Consider the following 15,737-nt stretch of genomic DNA (forward strand, 5'->3'; position numbering starts at 1 on the left):
TGCTGAAAACGAAAATGACCCTAAAAAATGTTGATTGGCTCTAGTTTCCATGATATATTCACCCATCTAATGACGTAAGCCATTCAAAATTATGATGCAACTTCAGCTGCATATTGCGCAATTGATACTGGTGACCAATAGAAAATTGCATGTATACTGAGATGATGCAATATTAGCCTTTAATTGCATCACTTCACTGCATAAAAGCTGCAGTATCTGTAGCTGATTGTAGTTCGACAGCGTCTTTACATTTCGTTTTATGCTTATATAGGCTACTCAGTAATGCCTCGAACTTGTGTGAATAAAGCAGATCATTTCTGCTATATCTGCGGTGAAATAACTTTTATCTCACAAAAAAGGAGGATAACAGGAATGATTAAGAAAGCCTACAACTTGTATTTTGGCTGCAAGATAGGAGACCAGGACAAGAGCTGGGCACCACATATATGCTGCAATTCTTGTGGGACGGCACTGGAGCAATGGTTGAATGGAAAAAAGGCATCTATGCCTTTCGCTGTGCCAATGATTTGGAGAGAGCCAACAGATCATGTTAGTAATTGTTACTTTTGTATGGTGCCTCCAATTGTAAAAGGGCTAAATAAGAAGAAAAAGTTATCTGTGCACTATCCAAATATTCCATCGGCAATACGTCCAGTTCCTCATGGAGAGGGGCTACCAATTCCTAAAGCACCAGAATCCTTCGTGGTTGAGTCAAGTGAGGAAGAACCTGAAGCGTGTAGTCACGTGCAGTTGTAAGAGATAGCCCTTTCCTCGAATACAAGAGAAAAGCCAAGAGAAGCAAAACCGACACAAACTGAAGACAAAACTAGTGAGAATCCTAAGTATTAAAATGATTCAACTTGGCTTATGGCTATAATTTTTCTTGGTAATCCTATGCAATATATTATGCCATTTAGGCTTTGTTATGTAGTCAATATCACTTGCTTTATATTTGTGGAAAGACATCTATCTATATAATTATTGTGCATTATGTAGTCATTACGCCTATAGTAGAAAACTTTCCGTTTACAGAAAAACTAGAGCCAATTGACAAATTTCATTGTTATATTTGAACTCAGAATGTGAAATTCATTAAGAAATGGATCCTTTTGTTTCCAAAACTGGCAAAAAATAAAAATTTGTTGAACAGTGTAATATAACAGAGTACAAAAACTTCAGTTTTACTTAAATAACACCCCACAACAATAACTATTTCATTATTTTGTATGACCTCCATGTTTTCTAAAGGACAGCACCAAGTCTTCTATGTATGGAATAAACACGTTGGTGACATATTGCAACATTTATCTTTTTCCATTCTTCAAGAACGATCTCTTTTAGAGCCTGGATGGAGAGTGATGCTCAACCTGTCTCTTCAGAATTCCCCATAGGGTTCAGATCAGGAGACCTACTTGGCCACTGAATCTCTTACACCCTGTTGTTCTTCAGAAATGCAACAGTGGCTTTAGATGTGTGTTTTGGATCATTGTCATGTTGGAAAAGTGCATGCCGACCAAGGGCACGGAGTCTTCTCTTGCAATATAGAGCAGTACATCAGTAAATGTGTGATACCATCAATGAAATGCAGGTCCCCAACACCAGCAGCACTCATGCAGCCACACAGGACACTGCCACCACCATCTTTGACTGTAAGCACCATGCATTTTTCTTTGTACTCCTCACCTTTGCGACATGATACAGTTTTGAAGCCATCAGTTCCAAAAACATTTATCCTGGCCTCATCAGTCCCAGTAGCCTTCTTTTTCAGCATAGGCCCTGGCAAATTCTAGGCAGGCTTATTTCTGCATGGGCTTTAGGAGAGGCTTCTTTCATGGACAACACCCATGCATGTCATTCCTCTGCAATGTACACCATTTTGTGTCACAGGAAACAATCACCCCAGTTTTCTTCTTTAGCTAACTGCAGTGAACTTTAATGGAGATTTTCTTCAACCTTTCTCATCAGAAAGCGCTCCCGTCGAGGTGTTAACTTGCGTGGCCAGTCTGGACATCTCTGTGAGATGGTTGCAGTTCCATGTTTGTTAACTTTTTGAATCATTTTTTCTACAATATTCTGACTGATAAGTAAAGCTTTGCTGATCTGCTTGTAGCCTTCACCTTTCTTGAGTAAAGAAATTTATTTTCCCTTTCTCAGGCCTTGTCTTTGTTAAGTAACACCCTTTTATAATCAATTGTCTCCTGCACAACTGTTTAATGAATAATTAGACTCACCTGTAGTTGAGTTCTTGTTAATTAGCATTTTGTCTAAAATTTAGCATTGCTCCTAAGAATTTCATTGGGGTGTATTCATTTTTGCAACATGGTTTTGAATTAACTTTTCAGGAAAAATACTTTTTTGTGATCAATGGCCCACATTTGTGACAGTATTTTGTAGTATTGTGTCCCATGGAAAATGTTGATTCTGAAAGGAAAGTAAAGGTTTTCTGACAAATCTCTTGGGGTGTACTCAGTTATGCTGAGCACTGTATGTAATTGAACTAGGGTGTGGCACCTTGATTACCGCTCTGAATCGACAGATTTAATTAAAGTTTAATGGGGGAAAAAAAAAAAAAAAAAAGACCAAATAATGAATTATATGCACACATTAAACTTCAACTTTAACATACCCTTTTCGTTTCCACATTGGGTCCTTTTATTTTTAGAATCTAAGCCAACAAGTAACCATCTCCAGTATGTTTGATGTTATATCTTACAACAAATGTACAAAAAAAAGCAAAATAGAAAAAAAAAAATAAAATAGAACCACAACTTCAGTCCTCATCCGATTCACTGTCTTTCTTAGTGGCAAAGGCACTCCTAATAGAAGTCATGAGCTGATCCTGAATTTGTTGTCGGGGATTTTCCTCAAGGTCTGTCTTGATAGCACCAGATTCAGAAAGTTTCCATTCCAATTCTGTGGAATTGGAAGTCACGCCATTAGTATCCCCATATTTAGAACTTTAAATATACAAGTACTGATTTAACACTACAGAAACAAAGGGGTTTATTTACTAAAGCTGGAGAGTCCAAAATCAGACTCACTTCTGCATAGAAACCAATCAGCTTCCAGGTTTCATTGCCAAAGCTTCATTGAACAAGCTGAGGTTAGAAGCTGATTGGTTTCTATGCAGAAGGGAGTCTGATTTTGGACTCTCCAGCTTTAGTAAATAAACCCCAAAGTGTCTGGTAAAACAAAACAATATGCAGTATATATACACATTTCCCCATGTTTTCTTTCTATATGAAGTACAGAAAAATACCAGTAAACCTCCAAACAATACTGTGAGCTAACTTCCTGTTTGAGTTGACAACTGAAATACCAAATGGTTATCACTGCTGCCCAAGTTTTCCCCTTGCTGGACTACAGAGCACCTCCCCTTATATTATGGAGATTAGGAAAGAAGGCGTTCTTTCCTCCAGCAGAAAAGGGGCAAGACTGACAACAATGTTTTGGACTTCACTGCAGTGGTGGTACTGTGTTATCAGCTCAAACAGGAATTTAGGAGCACATTAGATTTCTGGAAGATCAACAGGTATATTTGCAACATTTTTAGAGGCATTTATAATGGAGAAATGTACTCCAGAGAATAATTTTTTTTTGGCCAGACATACACTTTAAGAATCTGTACTTCCAATGTACTACACACATTGTTTTAGTCCTTATATTTTTTTTTACTCAGGTGTTAAAGCATTGATTGCACACTCTTGATAGAACCTCAAACCTCAGTCTGTTCCTTACACCCTGGTCACATCGGGCGCAACTTGGCATGCGATTTGCAAATCGTATGCCAAGTTGCACCCTATTGTCCGCTTTTAGAACGGTCATGTCGGTGCAGTTCTGACTTGGTCGGAGCCGCACTGATTTCTAAAGTAATACATGCACAACTTTTGTTGCGATTTGCAGAGATATCTGTGTCAGATGTCTTGCAAATCGCAACTGAAATCGACAGGTCACCTGATTTTTAAATTGTGCGACTTCACTGTAATTTACACGATTTCAAAATCGGCTTAAAGTGGTTTTAAACTCTTACATATACACAGTGAAGTGACTGAACTCAGGTGATACACAGAGATGAAGCATATCCTCGTACATAAGTTGTAGCTGTTTACCTGTGGTCCTGTCTTCTCTACAGCCTTTCAAAAGTGCAGAATTTATGGAGCTTATCTGAGCTTTCAGAAAGCAAGGGGCGGAGAGCTGAAGTTACCCTCTGCAGAGTTCAGTGAGAGGAGCTCTGAGAGCTGACTGGATTAAGAGGACACATCCCTACTCACACAAGAACAAAGCTAAGACTGTCAATCACAGGCTGGAGCTTGCCCACATCATCTTTTTTTCTCTAGGTGTCAGGGAAATTTCTCAGAAGTGACAAGTATAGAGGGATATCAGATATGCTTTGTTCATATTTCATACCAGAAGTTTACAACCACTGTAAGTGAATTTGGAAAATTGGCATCCCTACTAGCAGCATACAAATATACTCAAAGACATCCGAAGGTCAAATTTGTTCAGAAGCCAGCGAATCTGCTATAAATAATGTTTTGGGCACATGCGGAAAGACGCAATAACATTTTTGCACATATACCTGGAAAATGAGACTTGGGGGTGCATAAAAAAATTAGTTCACAGAAAGTGTTGTATTTTGACCATTTTTTTCTTTAAAGGCCATCGGCTATTTACTTACCATCCAACGTGAGATTCATGCCACCAAACACTAAAGGTCCTATGAACTGAGCACGAATTTCACCACCTCGATAAACAAAGATGGTGGGTAGGTTCTTATCAGGATAGTTTGGTATACACGTCGTTGAAATGGATTTCAGAAACTTCACATCTTTAAACTTTCTTGCAAGTGTTGCTAGGTGCTGGTTTATTAAACTGCAAAGCGGGATTCTAAAAATAAAAACAGAGAAAAAAATGTTCGGTAGGAGAATTATCTAACCTTTGTAAAAGAGAAGAGCAAGAGCTGTCAAATGACAGATTAACCCAATCAATCAAAGAATGATGAGAATATAAAAGATTACTAGTACTCACACAGAGCTAAGTAAAAAAATAACCAACAATTTTTCACTGACATGCAAAATTCCCATAAAGTGCCTTAAAGTGTTTCTACAGTTGTGACACAGCAGAAATGTTGAAACGTTTATAAAAATATTCGACAAAATACAACAAGAATCAACACTTAATAATACATACCCTTGTTTGTAAAGGTGCAAGATCACCCAAAGGTCTTTTCCTGCATTTGTTACTTCTTGCACATAGTCCTGCCCGGAAATCTCTATCACTTCCCCAAATTTATTATTTAATTGTGTTGCTTGCCACTGTGCCAGTCTCTGTTGTCTATAAAAGATAAAACACTGCTAGCAAAAGTAGAAATGCATGTTTTACAAATCTTAGTATAACAACTAAAAGGCACAACTGATTTGGATAGAGTGGAGATGGATTAGAACACTTGTCAGTTTTTATTGGTGTCTGTGTCCCCCTTAGGGAGATTCACCCTCTCTATTCGTTCTGTCTACTATTATTATTGAAAGTATAAGAAAATCCCAAATATTGAGTGTCCCCAGAAAAGTAATAGAGGGGAAATCTTCCAGTGGGGATACCAGTTCTGGTGACCTTGGGGTCCCCAAGAAATTCTCTTAAATTTGCAGGGATTTCCTCCGGCTTCCTTTTTGGCTATAGGACAGGAAGTGAAAGGAAATCTCCCCAATGGGACATAGATGGCGAAAAAAAAAAAATCTGACCTTCCCTTGCTCTATCCAAAATGAGAAAAAAAAAGTTTTGCCTATTGAGCAACTTTAAAATAGCGTCCACAAACGCATGAATTCTATTGGTTGTACAAGAACATTCTATATACAGTAGAACATGGGAGAGGCTATACATCGATATTAGCAACAGAGACAAAAAGTAAGAAAAAGGATCTCAACTGGATTACATACTAGGTATGACAACTGTTATAAACGTAATGAAATGGATTGATCATGTTAATATCTGAATTAGTGGTGTTGATATTCTGTTATACATTTTCAGAGTCTTTGTTACTTCATATTTCCCTGATGGAGCGAGCCTTGACCCGTGAAACGTTTTGGGAGGAAGTAACAAGTCATCAATATTGCAACCTAATACATTAAGTTAAAATATTTGAGGTTATGCAAGAGATAGCAGCTACACAATTTGTATTTGATGAGCAAATTTTGGTCTGTTTGTGATCTGTTTTAATCTAAAAGGTTTTAATTAGGGATGCGTGAATACCATTTTATTTTTTTTTTTTTACACGGAGTACAGATACTTTTTTTTTTTTACTTGCCGATACCAGTTATCAATACCTGCCAGCAAGTGTTTTGCTTACACTTCAGCTGTCAGCAGGGGAACCCTGCTGACAGCTGAATGAGCGATCGGTTAACCCCTTCACGCCTAAGGGTAAAACAAATCTAAATGCCTAAGCACAATTCTGCACCGTTGACATGTGATAGCAAAACCGTACATATCATCACAACTACTTTGCACATCCAGGTGGATTATACGTTGATTTTTTCAGGACAAATTGGGCTTTCATTTGGTGGTAAATGGTAATGGATATCTCCTGATTTTTTTTTATTATCAAAGGAAAACTGGCCAAAAATAGTAAAAAAAATCCTTTTTTTTTTATTTAGCTATGTGTTTCTTGTTATGACCATAACCTACCACCAAAGAGCAACCCAAAATAAATTCTCCAGCTCTTGACGATCGCAGCGATACCATATATGTGTATGTTATTTGTTGTTTGTACCCGTAGTACAGCCCAGAAACCATAGTGCGCATTTTGTTTTTGTCTTTTTTTTTTTTTTTACCTAAAACACACTAACACTAACTGACACTGATACCAATTTTTTTTAAACCCTGACCTTTGACCTTGACCCTGACCTAAACACTAACCCTGGCACTGAACTAGATCAAACCTTGATCTAGGTATTTTTTCTTTTATTTTTTAATATTTATCTTTTTTTTTTTTTTTTTACAAACTTTTTTTTTCTTCTCTCTGACAGGAGTTCGAGAGATACAATGTATCTCTCTTCTCCATTCATAGAGAGAGAGAGAAAAAAAAAACAAGGGGGCGGGGCTGCACAGTGACTGATCACTGTGATAGCCAATCAGAGGCTATCACAGCGATCATGTGACCCGGGACTGGGAGCCCGGGTCCCGATCGTTAGAACGGGACCCGGTGCTCTCAGTGACACCACGGTCTCGGTGCTGGGAGCACGCTGAGGGGCGCGCTCCCAACACAAAGACAGGTACGCAAATATGCGGCCCCACGGAAAAAAGCCCAGGTCCGTGAGGCCGCATATTTGTGTTACGTCGGCATCAAGGGGTTAAGGATGCAGTGGGCCTGTTCCTTAGCCACTTCCCATCCAGCCATTGTATATAAATGGAAGGACGATGGCAGTGCAGGGGCATTTGGCCATTTATAAACGGCCTCCCCGCCCCCTACTTATGCGTGCTCCCTGGGAGCGCGCAGCACCGCGATCCGGTGCCCGCTGTGTCCTCCGGACACAGTGGAACACCGATCGTCGCACGAGACCTCTGTGTGAGGTCCCGATCATGTGATCACTGATTGGCCAATCAGTGATCAAATGAAGAGTAGTAAGCAAGATGTCATTTCTGACATCATTGTTTACTATGTGTGAAACCTGTGAATGATCACAGAGGTCACATGGTACAAGGCTATTCACAATAGCCTTGTACCATGTGACGAGCTGTGACCAATCACAGCTCCCACAGTATTTCTCAATGGCTGCAAGAATGCAGCTAGAGAGAAGGAGAAATGATTGCTTTTACAGCCTTTATGGGTGTAAAAGCAATCAGTGTAGAAAGAAAAAAAATCTTCATAACCCACACAAGTAGTACAGTGTCACCATGGTGAAACTGTAGTGCAAGGGTGACTATGTAAAAAAAAAAAATATATAAAAAAAAAATAAAAATAAAAATTTGTTTTTAAAAATTATAATTTTTGGTTATAAGCTAATTTGGGTTGTTTGTTTTTACTAAAAAGATAACTGAATACATTTTGGCCAAGATTTATGAAGAAAGATTATTTATTTGCAAGCTTTTATAAGAAAAACACGTTTTTCAAAATGTTTGGACTTTTTCATTTATATAGCAAAAAAAATAACAATCCTAGTGGTGAATGAATACTACCAAAATAAAGCTTTTTCTGTCTCAAAAAAATGCTAAAAAATTCATATGGGTACAGTGTTGCATGACCGCTCAATTGTCATTCAAAGTGTGATAGTGCTGAAAGCTGAAAATTGTCTGGACAGGAAGGGGGTAAAAGTGTCTGAACTTGAAGTGGTTAACCACTTCGGCCCTCACACTTGTTCACCTCTTTTGGACGAAAGCAATTTTTACATTTGTTCTATGGACCTGTTTATTCAGTGATAACTTTGTAATAAGACAACAACGTAATACATATATTGTTTTTTTTTAAAGGACAGACAAGGCTTTCTTTTTGTAAACATTGTCTTGCAACAATATTTTTTTCACAATCCTTAGACACTTAACTGTAACACAACTGAGCAATATTAGTTTAAAAAAAAAAAAAAAGTTACTGCACATAAAACATGCACATTTTATTTTGGAATTTGTCTTGTTTAAAATTACACTAAAATTATGATTCTGGTACAAAGCATTGAATAGTTATTTGCAAATTAAGTACATTTTTTTTCAATTGTGCAACGTGTAAATATATGTGTAAAAAATGAACAAAGCAAACAAAAACAAAAGTACTTTTATGAAATAGAAATGCGCAAAAAAAAAAAAAATCAGCCGTAAAATAATAATAATTAAATGGAGGAGAATAAGGAGTTAATTAGGGCTGATTAGGTTAAATTAAGAGTTAAATAGGGGTTAAAAGGAGGAACTTTTTTTTTTTTTTAAACTTTTTAAGTTCATCCCTATGATCTGTAGATGAATAATCAGAACGATACAAAATGAAACAATGTTTCTTTTTACTTTTTTGTGACTCAGCAATGTTGTTGGCTGCTTTTTTTTTTTGATAGCTCCAATAGCCTGACTTGTTTACACTTCAGCTGACAACAAGGGAACCCCACTGACAGCAGAATGCGTCATCCATTATTAGGGACACAGAGGCACCACTCTTAACCTGTAATTGCTAGCTTTTTTTTGTTTTTGCAGGGGTTTTTTTTTTTTTTTTTCTTTACATTTCAGCTATCAGTGGGGGGAATTCAGCCAACAGCTGAAAGAACCGAGCCTGATGGTATCGGTTTCAGCTATCGGAGCATTTGCACGAGTACCAATAATGCAAATACTTAGTATTGACAAAGATACCGATATCTGTGCAACCCTAGTTTTAATATTTGTATCAATTAAACTGGATATGTTTACATACATGGAATTGTGGTACCATTAAAGTCCTATAGTTTCTTTTTTTGTTCGGGTTGTTTTGATGTTCTTGGACAAGGATGTAGGTGCCATATTATATAGGTTTTATATTTCTAAGGGTTCCGTTATAAGAGTCCCTTCTCCCTGTACTTGTTTGTAGAAACACTGCAAACATTGGTCTTCTAACGTGCATTTTGACTTTGATTCACATAGGGCTAACCGACCTTTCTGTTATGGAAACAAAGCATTTAACGTATCTACAACACATCCAGGCACCGGATGACTTGGGAAGAGGATCTTGGTGGATCAGTGCAAGATTCCTTCAATGATGGGAAGAAGCCTTTATTAAAGTGTTACTAAACCCACAATGGTAAAATCAGTCTGTATATGCAATAAAGCATGCTTGTTATACTCACTGTGGAACCTAAAGGGTTAATCTTCTGCACTGTGTAAAAAGACCGTTTGTTCTTGTCTTCTTTGCTCCTCCCCTTTTTCAAGTGACCACCTCTTATCTCCTGATAAAACAGACTAAACCGTAGGCATTTGCACATGCTCAGCTTTTTTAGGAGAGTGCATATGATCAGCACAGGGCCAATCAGCACTGTCCAGACAGAGGTCAGGGGTTTTGCATCCTCCTAAAGCAGAAAGAAAACTCCTCCTACAAGCTTCAGCTAGTGCTGGGCTGGATACTGATAGATGCCACAAGACTGCTCTAACTTCTGATGAGAAAAGGTATTTAGCAGTTTATATTTACTAAAACAATTGCATTTCCATGTTTTGTGTACTGTGGAAAACCAGATATAGTGAATGCTGGGTCTTGGGTTTAGTAACATTTTAACCATTTGGCACTTATCCACTTAAAATAACATCCTGCCTGACTACATATTAGTCTGGCAGTGTATTTTTGAATGTCCTCAATTTCCTCCAACCCCACCTCAAGATTTTCCTTCTAAAGCCGCCCATAAATTACAAAATAGTATCATTTGATACTTAATACTTACAGTGCCTTGAAAAAGTATTCATACCCTTGACATTTTCCACATTTTGTCATGTTACAACAAAAAACGTAAATGTATTTTATTGGGATTTTATGTGATAGACCAATACAAAGTGGCACATAATTGTGAAGTGGAAAGAAAATGATAAATGGTTTTCAAAATTTTCTATGAATAAATATGTGAAAAGTGTGGCGTGCATTTGTATTCAGCTCCCTTTACTCTGATATCCCTAACTAAAATCTAGTGGAACCAATTGCCTTCATAAGTCACCTAATTAGAAAATTACACCTGTGTGTAATTTAATCTCAGTATAAATACAGCTGTTCTGTGAAGCCCTCAGAGACTTGTTAGAGAAAATTAGTGAAAAAACAGTATTGTGAAGGCCAAAACCACACCAAACAGGTCAGGGTTAGGTTATAAAAAAATATCCCAAGCTTTGGACATGTCATGGAGCAATATTCAATCCATCACCTGAAAATGGAAAGACAACTGCAAACCTACCAAGACATGGCCATCCACCTAAACTGACAGGCCGGGCAAGAATTGCATTAATCAGAGAAGCAGCCAAGAGGCCCATGGTAACTCTGGAGGACAGCTGCAGAGATCCACAGCTCAGGTGGGAGAATCAGTCCACAGGACAACTATTAGTTGTGCACTCCACAAATCTGGCCTTTATGGAAGAGTGGCAAGAAGAAAGCCATAAGAAGTACCGTTTGCAAGAAGCCATGTGGAGGACTCAACAAACATGCAGAAAAAGATGCTCTGGTCAGATGAGACTAAAATGGAACTTTTTGGCCTAAAAGCAAATCGCAATGTGTGGCAGAAAACTGGGATATTATGTGATAGACCAACACAAAGTGGCACATAATTGTGAAGCAGAAAGAAAATGATAAATGGTTTTCAAAATTATTTCCAAATAAATATCTGAAAAGTGTGGCGTGCATTTGTATTCAACCCCCTTTACTCTGATACCCCTAACTAAAATCTAGTGGAAGCAATTGCCTTCAGAAGTCACCTAATTAGTAAATAGAGTCCGTCTGTGTGTAGTTTAATCTCAGTATAAATACAACTGTTCTGTGAAGCCCTTAGAGGCTTATTAGAGAACATTAGTAAACAAACAGCATCATGAAGGCCAAGGAACACACCAGACAGGTCAGGGATAAAGTTGGGCAGATGTTTAAAGTAGGGTTTGGTTATAAAATAATATCCCAAGCTTTGGACATCTTACAGAGCACTGTTCAATCCATCATCCGAAAATGGAAAGACAACAACTGCAAACCTACCAAAACATGGCCATCCACCTAAACCGACAAGGATTGCATTAATCAGAGAAGCAGCCAAGAGTCCCATGGAAACTCTGGAGGAGCTGCAGAGATCCACAGCTCAGGTGGGAGAATCTGTCCACAGGACAACTATTAGTCGTGCATGCCACAAATCTGGGCTTTATGGAAAAGTGGCAAGAAAAAAGCCATTGTTGAAAGAAAGCCATAAGAAGTTCCATTTGCAGTTTGCGAGAAGCCATGTAGGGGACACAGCAAACACGTGGAAGAAGGTGGTCTGGTCAGACGAGAACAAAATTTAAGTTTTTGGCCTAAAAACAAAATGCTATGTGTGGTGGAAAACTAACACTGCACAACACCCTGAACACACCATCCCCACCGTGAAACATGGTAGTGGCAGCATCATTTTGCGGGGATGCTTTTCTTCAGCAGGGACAGGGAAGTTGGTGGGAAGATAAATGGAGCCAAATACAGGGCAATCTTAGAAGAAAACCTGTTAGAGTCTGCAAAAGAGTTGAGACTGGGGTGGAGGTTCACCTTCCAGCAGGACAACGACCCTAAACATACAGCCAGAGATACAATGGAAAGGTTTAGATCAAAGCATATTCATGTGTTAGAATGGCCCAGCCAAAGTCCTGGCCTAGATCCAATTGAGAATCTGTGACAAGACTTGAAAATTGCTGTTCACAGGCGCTCTACATCCAATCTGACAGAGCTTGGGCAAAAATGTCACTCTCTAGATGTGCAAAGCTGGTAGAGACATCCCAAAAAAGACTTGCAGCTGTAATTGCAGTGAAAGGTGGTTCTACAAAGTATTGACTCAGGGGGGCTGAATACAAATTCACATCACACTTTTCAGATATTTGTAAAATATTTTGAACACCATTTATCATTTTTATTCCACTTCCCAATTATGTACCATTTTGTGTTGGTCTATCACATAAAATCCCAAAAAAATAAATTTAGGTTTTTGGTTGTAACATGACAAACTGTGGAAAATTTCAAGGGGTATGAATAGTTTTTCAAGGCACTGTAGATGAATGCTTGTAATATTCCAGCTATTTACAAGCAGTTGAACAAAAAACTGGGTAGTCAGAGATGCTCATCACACACAAAAGACTGGAAAAGTCAGGTGGGTCCCTATCAGAGCAGAGAAAATTATTATTTTATTATTATTATACAGTATTTATAAAGCGCCAATAGTTCGCTCAGCGCTGTACATTACAAAGGGGGACAGAACATGTGACAGAACAATACCAATACAATGCAAAACATGAGGGGATCGAGGGCAATGCTCTTTCAAGCTTACAATCTAGGAGGGAGGGGATGGTGGCACAGGAGGAGATAGCTGTGGGGGGTGGGGTGGTAGGAAGAGTGGAGGAGGTTGGCAAGTTAGCAGGGGGTGGGGTAGGCTTCCCTGAAGAGATGGGTTTTCAGGGTGCGCCTAAAGGAGAGGAGAGTAGGTGATAATCTGATGGGTTGGGGCAGGGAGTTCCAGAGGATGGGTGACACCCTGGAGAAGTCCTGGAGGTGGGCATGGGAGGAGGAGACCAGGGAACTAGAGAGAAGGAGGTCGTGTGAGGAGCGGAGTGTGCGTGCTGGGTGGTACTTGGATATTAGGTCAGTGATGTAGTTCGGGGCAGTATGGTGGACAGCTTTGTCCATCAGCGTTAGGATTTTAAATTTGATCCGTTGCGCAATCGGAAGCCAGTGGAGGGATTGGCAGAGGGGGGTGGTGGAAACAGAGCGGTTGGAAAGGTGAATGAGTCTGGCAGCCGTATTCAGGATCGACTGAAGCGGGGATGGCCAGCGGCGAGGCAGGCCAGTAAGGAGGGAGTTGCAGTAGTCGAGTCGTGATATGATGAGGGAGTGGATGAGCTGTTTAGTGGTTTCTGGGGTTAGGAACGTGCGGATTTTGGCGATGTTGCGGAGGTAGAGTCTGCACGAGTTTGTTAAAGATTGGACTTGGGGCTGGAAGGATAGGTTGGAGTCCAGAATGACACCAAGTACTCTGGCCTGCGGGGCAGGTTTGATGGTGGCGTTGTTGGATGTGATAGAGAAGTCAATGGGGGTGGTGTCTGGGCTGAGGGGAAGACAAGAAACTCGGTTTTGGAGAGGTTCAGTTTAAGGAAGTGGAGTGACATCCAGTCTGATATGTCGCTTAGTAGGTGTGTGATTCGGGTGGAGACCAAGGGGGTGAGGTGGGGGGTTGAGAAATAGATTTGTGTGTTGTCGGCATATAGGTGGTAGTTGAAGCCGTGAGAGTGTATGAGTTGGCCAAGGGAGGAGGTGTAGATGGAGAAGAGAAGGGGCCCGAGGACGGAGCCTTGAGGGACCCCAACAGTGAGGGGGAGGTGGTAGCATTATAGGTAGCACAGTACTGCATGTGGGCAACTTTGGTTGTTGAGGGCGAGAGCTCCACACTTGTCATAGACATATGAAATAAACATGCAATCTGGAATTGAACATTTTCCCCAAGAAAAATGTTTTAGTGAAATGATCCTTGGAGCAGATAAACATTGCCAGGCCTTCCCCAAGTCCATGAATATCTTCTCTAATTCGTCAGATATAGTCTAGTCATGATCAACAAATGTCTCTGTGTATCTGCACAGTACTTTTCAATGTACATTCTGATTGTAATATAATATAGGGGACAGATATCTGCCCATATGGAGAAAAAAGAGGAAAAAAGAACAGTTAACTATGCTGCTTAAACAAGCTGACTACTTCCAGAATTCTAACAGTGCTCAACACCTCCCACAGGCGCTGCATGAAATATGATTCCAATACAGCTGCAGAGTGTCAACTTACTGCCATTCTTTCCCTTTATTTACTTCAGCAGTGAGGCTTAGTTCACATCTGTGTGGGTGGTGCCGCTGCGCAGCCGCACCACCCGCACAGAGAAATGTGGACCCGCGAGCAGGTGCCATTAGTTTTAATAGCATGCCGTCCGCACTGGAAAACGCAACCGTACTGGGAACCAAAGTTCCTATGCGGGCTGAATTTTTGGAAGAAGTGCAGGGACTTCTCTGCGTGTCACAGGGCACGGCAGTCCATTCAAATGAAAGGGCTCTCGTGACCATGCCAAACGCAGCCCAGACGGCCGCACATATGTGAACCGGGGCTTAATCCCCATTTACACCTGCGCAATGTGCCATTCATCAGCCATCACATGTCAAAAGCAAACCCATTAATGTATATGGGAAATCTACGCAACCTGCTTCTATGTGACTTGGAAAATGGTGCAGGTGCTCCTTTATGTACAATACAGTACCATTTTGGCCCCATAGACTTCAATAGGAATGCAAAAAAAACCACGCACCTCAAAAACATGCACAGAAAAGTAGAAGCACAAAGTGTCAACCTTAAAAATAAAAGTAGGCATAAAGTCTCAATTTTAAAGACTGTGAGCAGGCAGGCTCTTTATTGCAGAAGAGACATGCAATGTTCTGCAATAAAATAGACCTACCTGCCTGTGCAGGAGTGACGTTACTTGCACTGGCCAATGAAAACAACTGAGCCCAACACCCAGAAGAAGCTAGGTAGAAGATGTCGGACCATTTAAAGGAACAGTAACTATCAGACATTTAGTCCCGCTTTAAGTCCAGCCATTTGCTGTGAAATTTAGCATGTAAGGGATGATGGGAAAGTATATAAAAGAAAGACTACCATACTTGACACATAAATATTTGTGTGCATGTGTGTGAAAGTAAAAGTTGCAGACTATTGTACTCAAATTTTTTAGTGCAATTAGTGCAAGTCACTTCAGGATTTAAGGTATGAACAAAGCTGAGAGATTCTTTGTTCTACAGACTGCATTGTGAGTACAATAAGAATTAATATGTGTGTTTTAGGAAAACATTTAAGAAAGAAAGACTGATTTTCGTGTAAGGATTTACACAGGCTTGTATATTATTCATTATCAATCAGATGAGTTTATATAGAAGGAAAACGTTTCTGACACCTCCCCCTTCTGGTTAATATCCTATAAGTGTTCTAGAAGCACCTCTACATTTATCCTATACGTGTTCTAGAAGCACCTCTACATTTATCCTATAAGTGTTCTATAAGCACCTCTACATTTATC

General features: G+C 39.6%; 1 protein-coding gene across 2 annotated transcripts in view; it reads right to left on the reverse strand.

Moving 5' to 3' along the window:
• Positions 1–2,610: 2,610 nt before the first annotated feature.
• PDCL3 (phosducin like 3) overlaps positions 2,611–15,737 on the reverse strand; it is a 29,233-nt gene continuing 16,106 nt past the window's right edge. For both annotated transcript variants that reach the window (XM_089693329.1, XM_089693328.1), the window contains exons 5-7: positions 5,191–5,334; positions 4,679–4,887; positions 2,611–2,913 (exon numbers count right to left, since the gene is read on the reverse strand). In XM_089693329.1, the coding sequence (XP_089549455.1) occupies positions 2,771–2,913; positions 4,679–4,887; positions 5,191–5,334 (496 nt within the window). In that variant the 3' untranslated portion in view covers positions 2,611–2,770. The remainder of the gene's footprint in view (positions 2,914–4,678; positions 4,888–5,190; positions 5,335–15,737) is intronic.

The sequence above is a fragment of the Staurois parvus genome, unplaced genomic scaffold (genome assembly GCF_062004578.1).
Source record: "Staurois parvus isolate SC_StPar_1 unplaced genomic scaffold, SC_StPar_1.0 ptg000625l, whole genome shotgun sequence".
In the NCBI taxonomy this organism is placed as follows: domain Eukaryota; kingdom Metazoa; phylum Chordata; class Amphibia; order Anura; family Ranidae; genus Staurois; species Staurois parvus.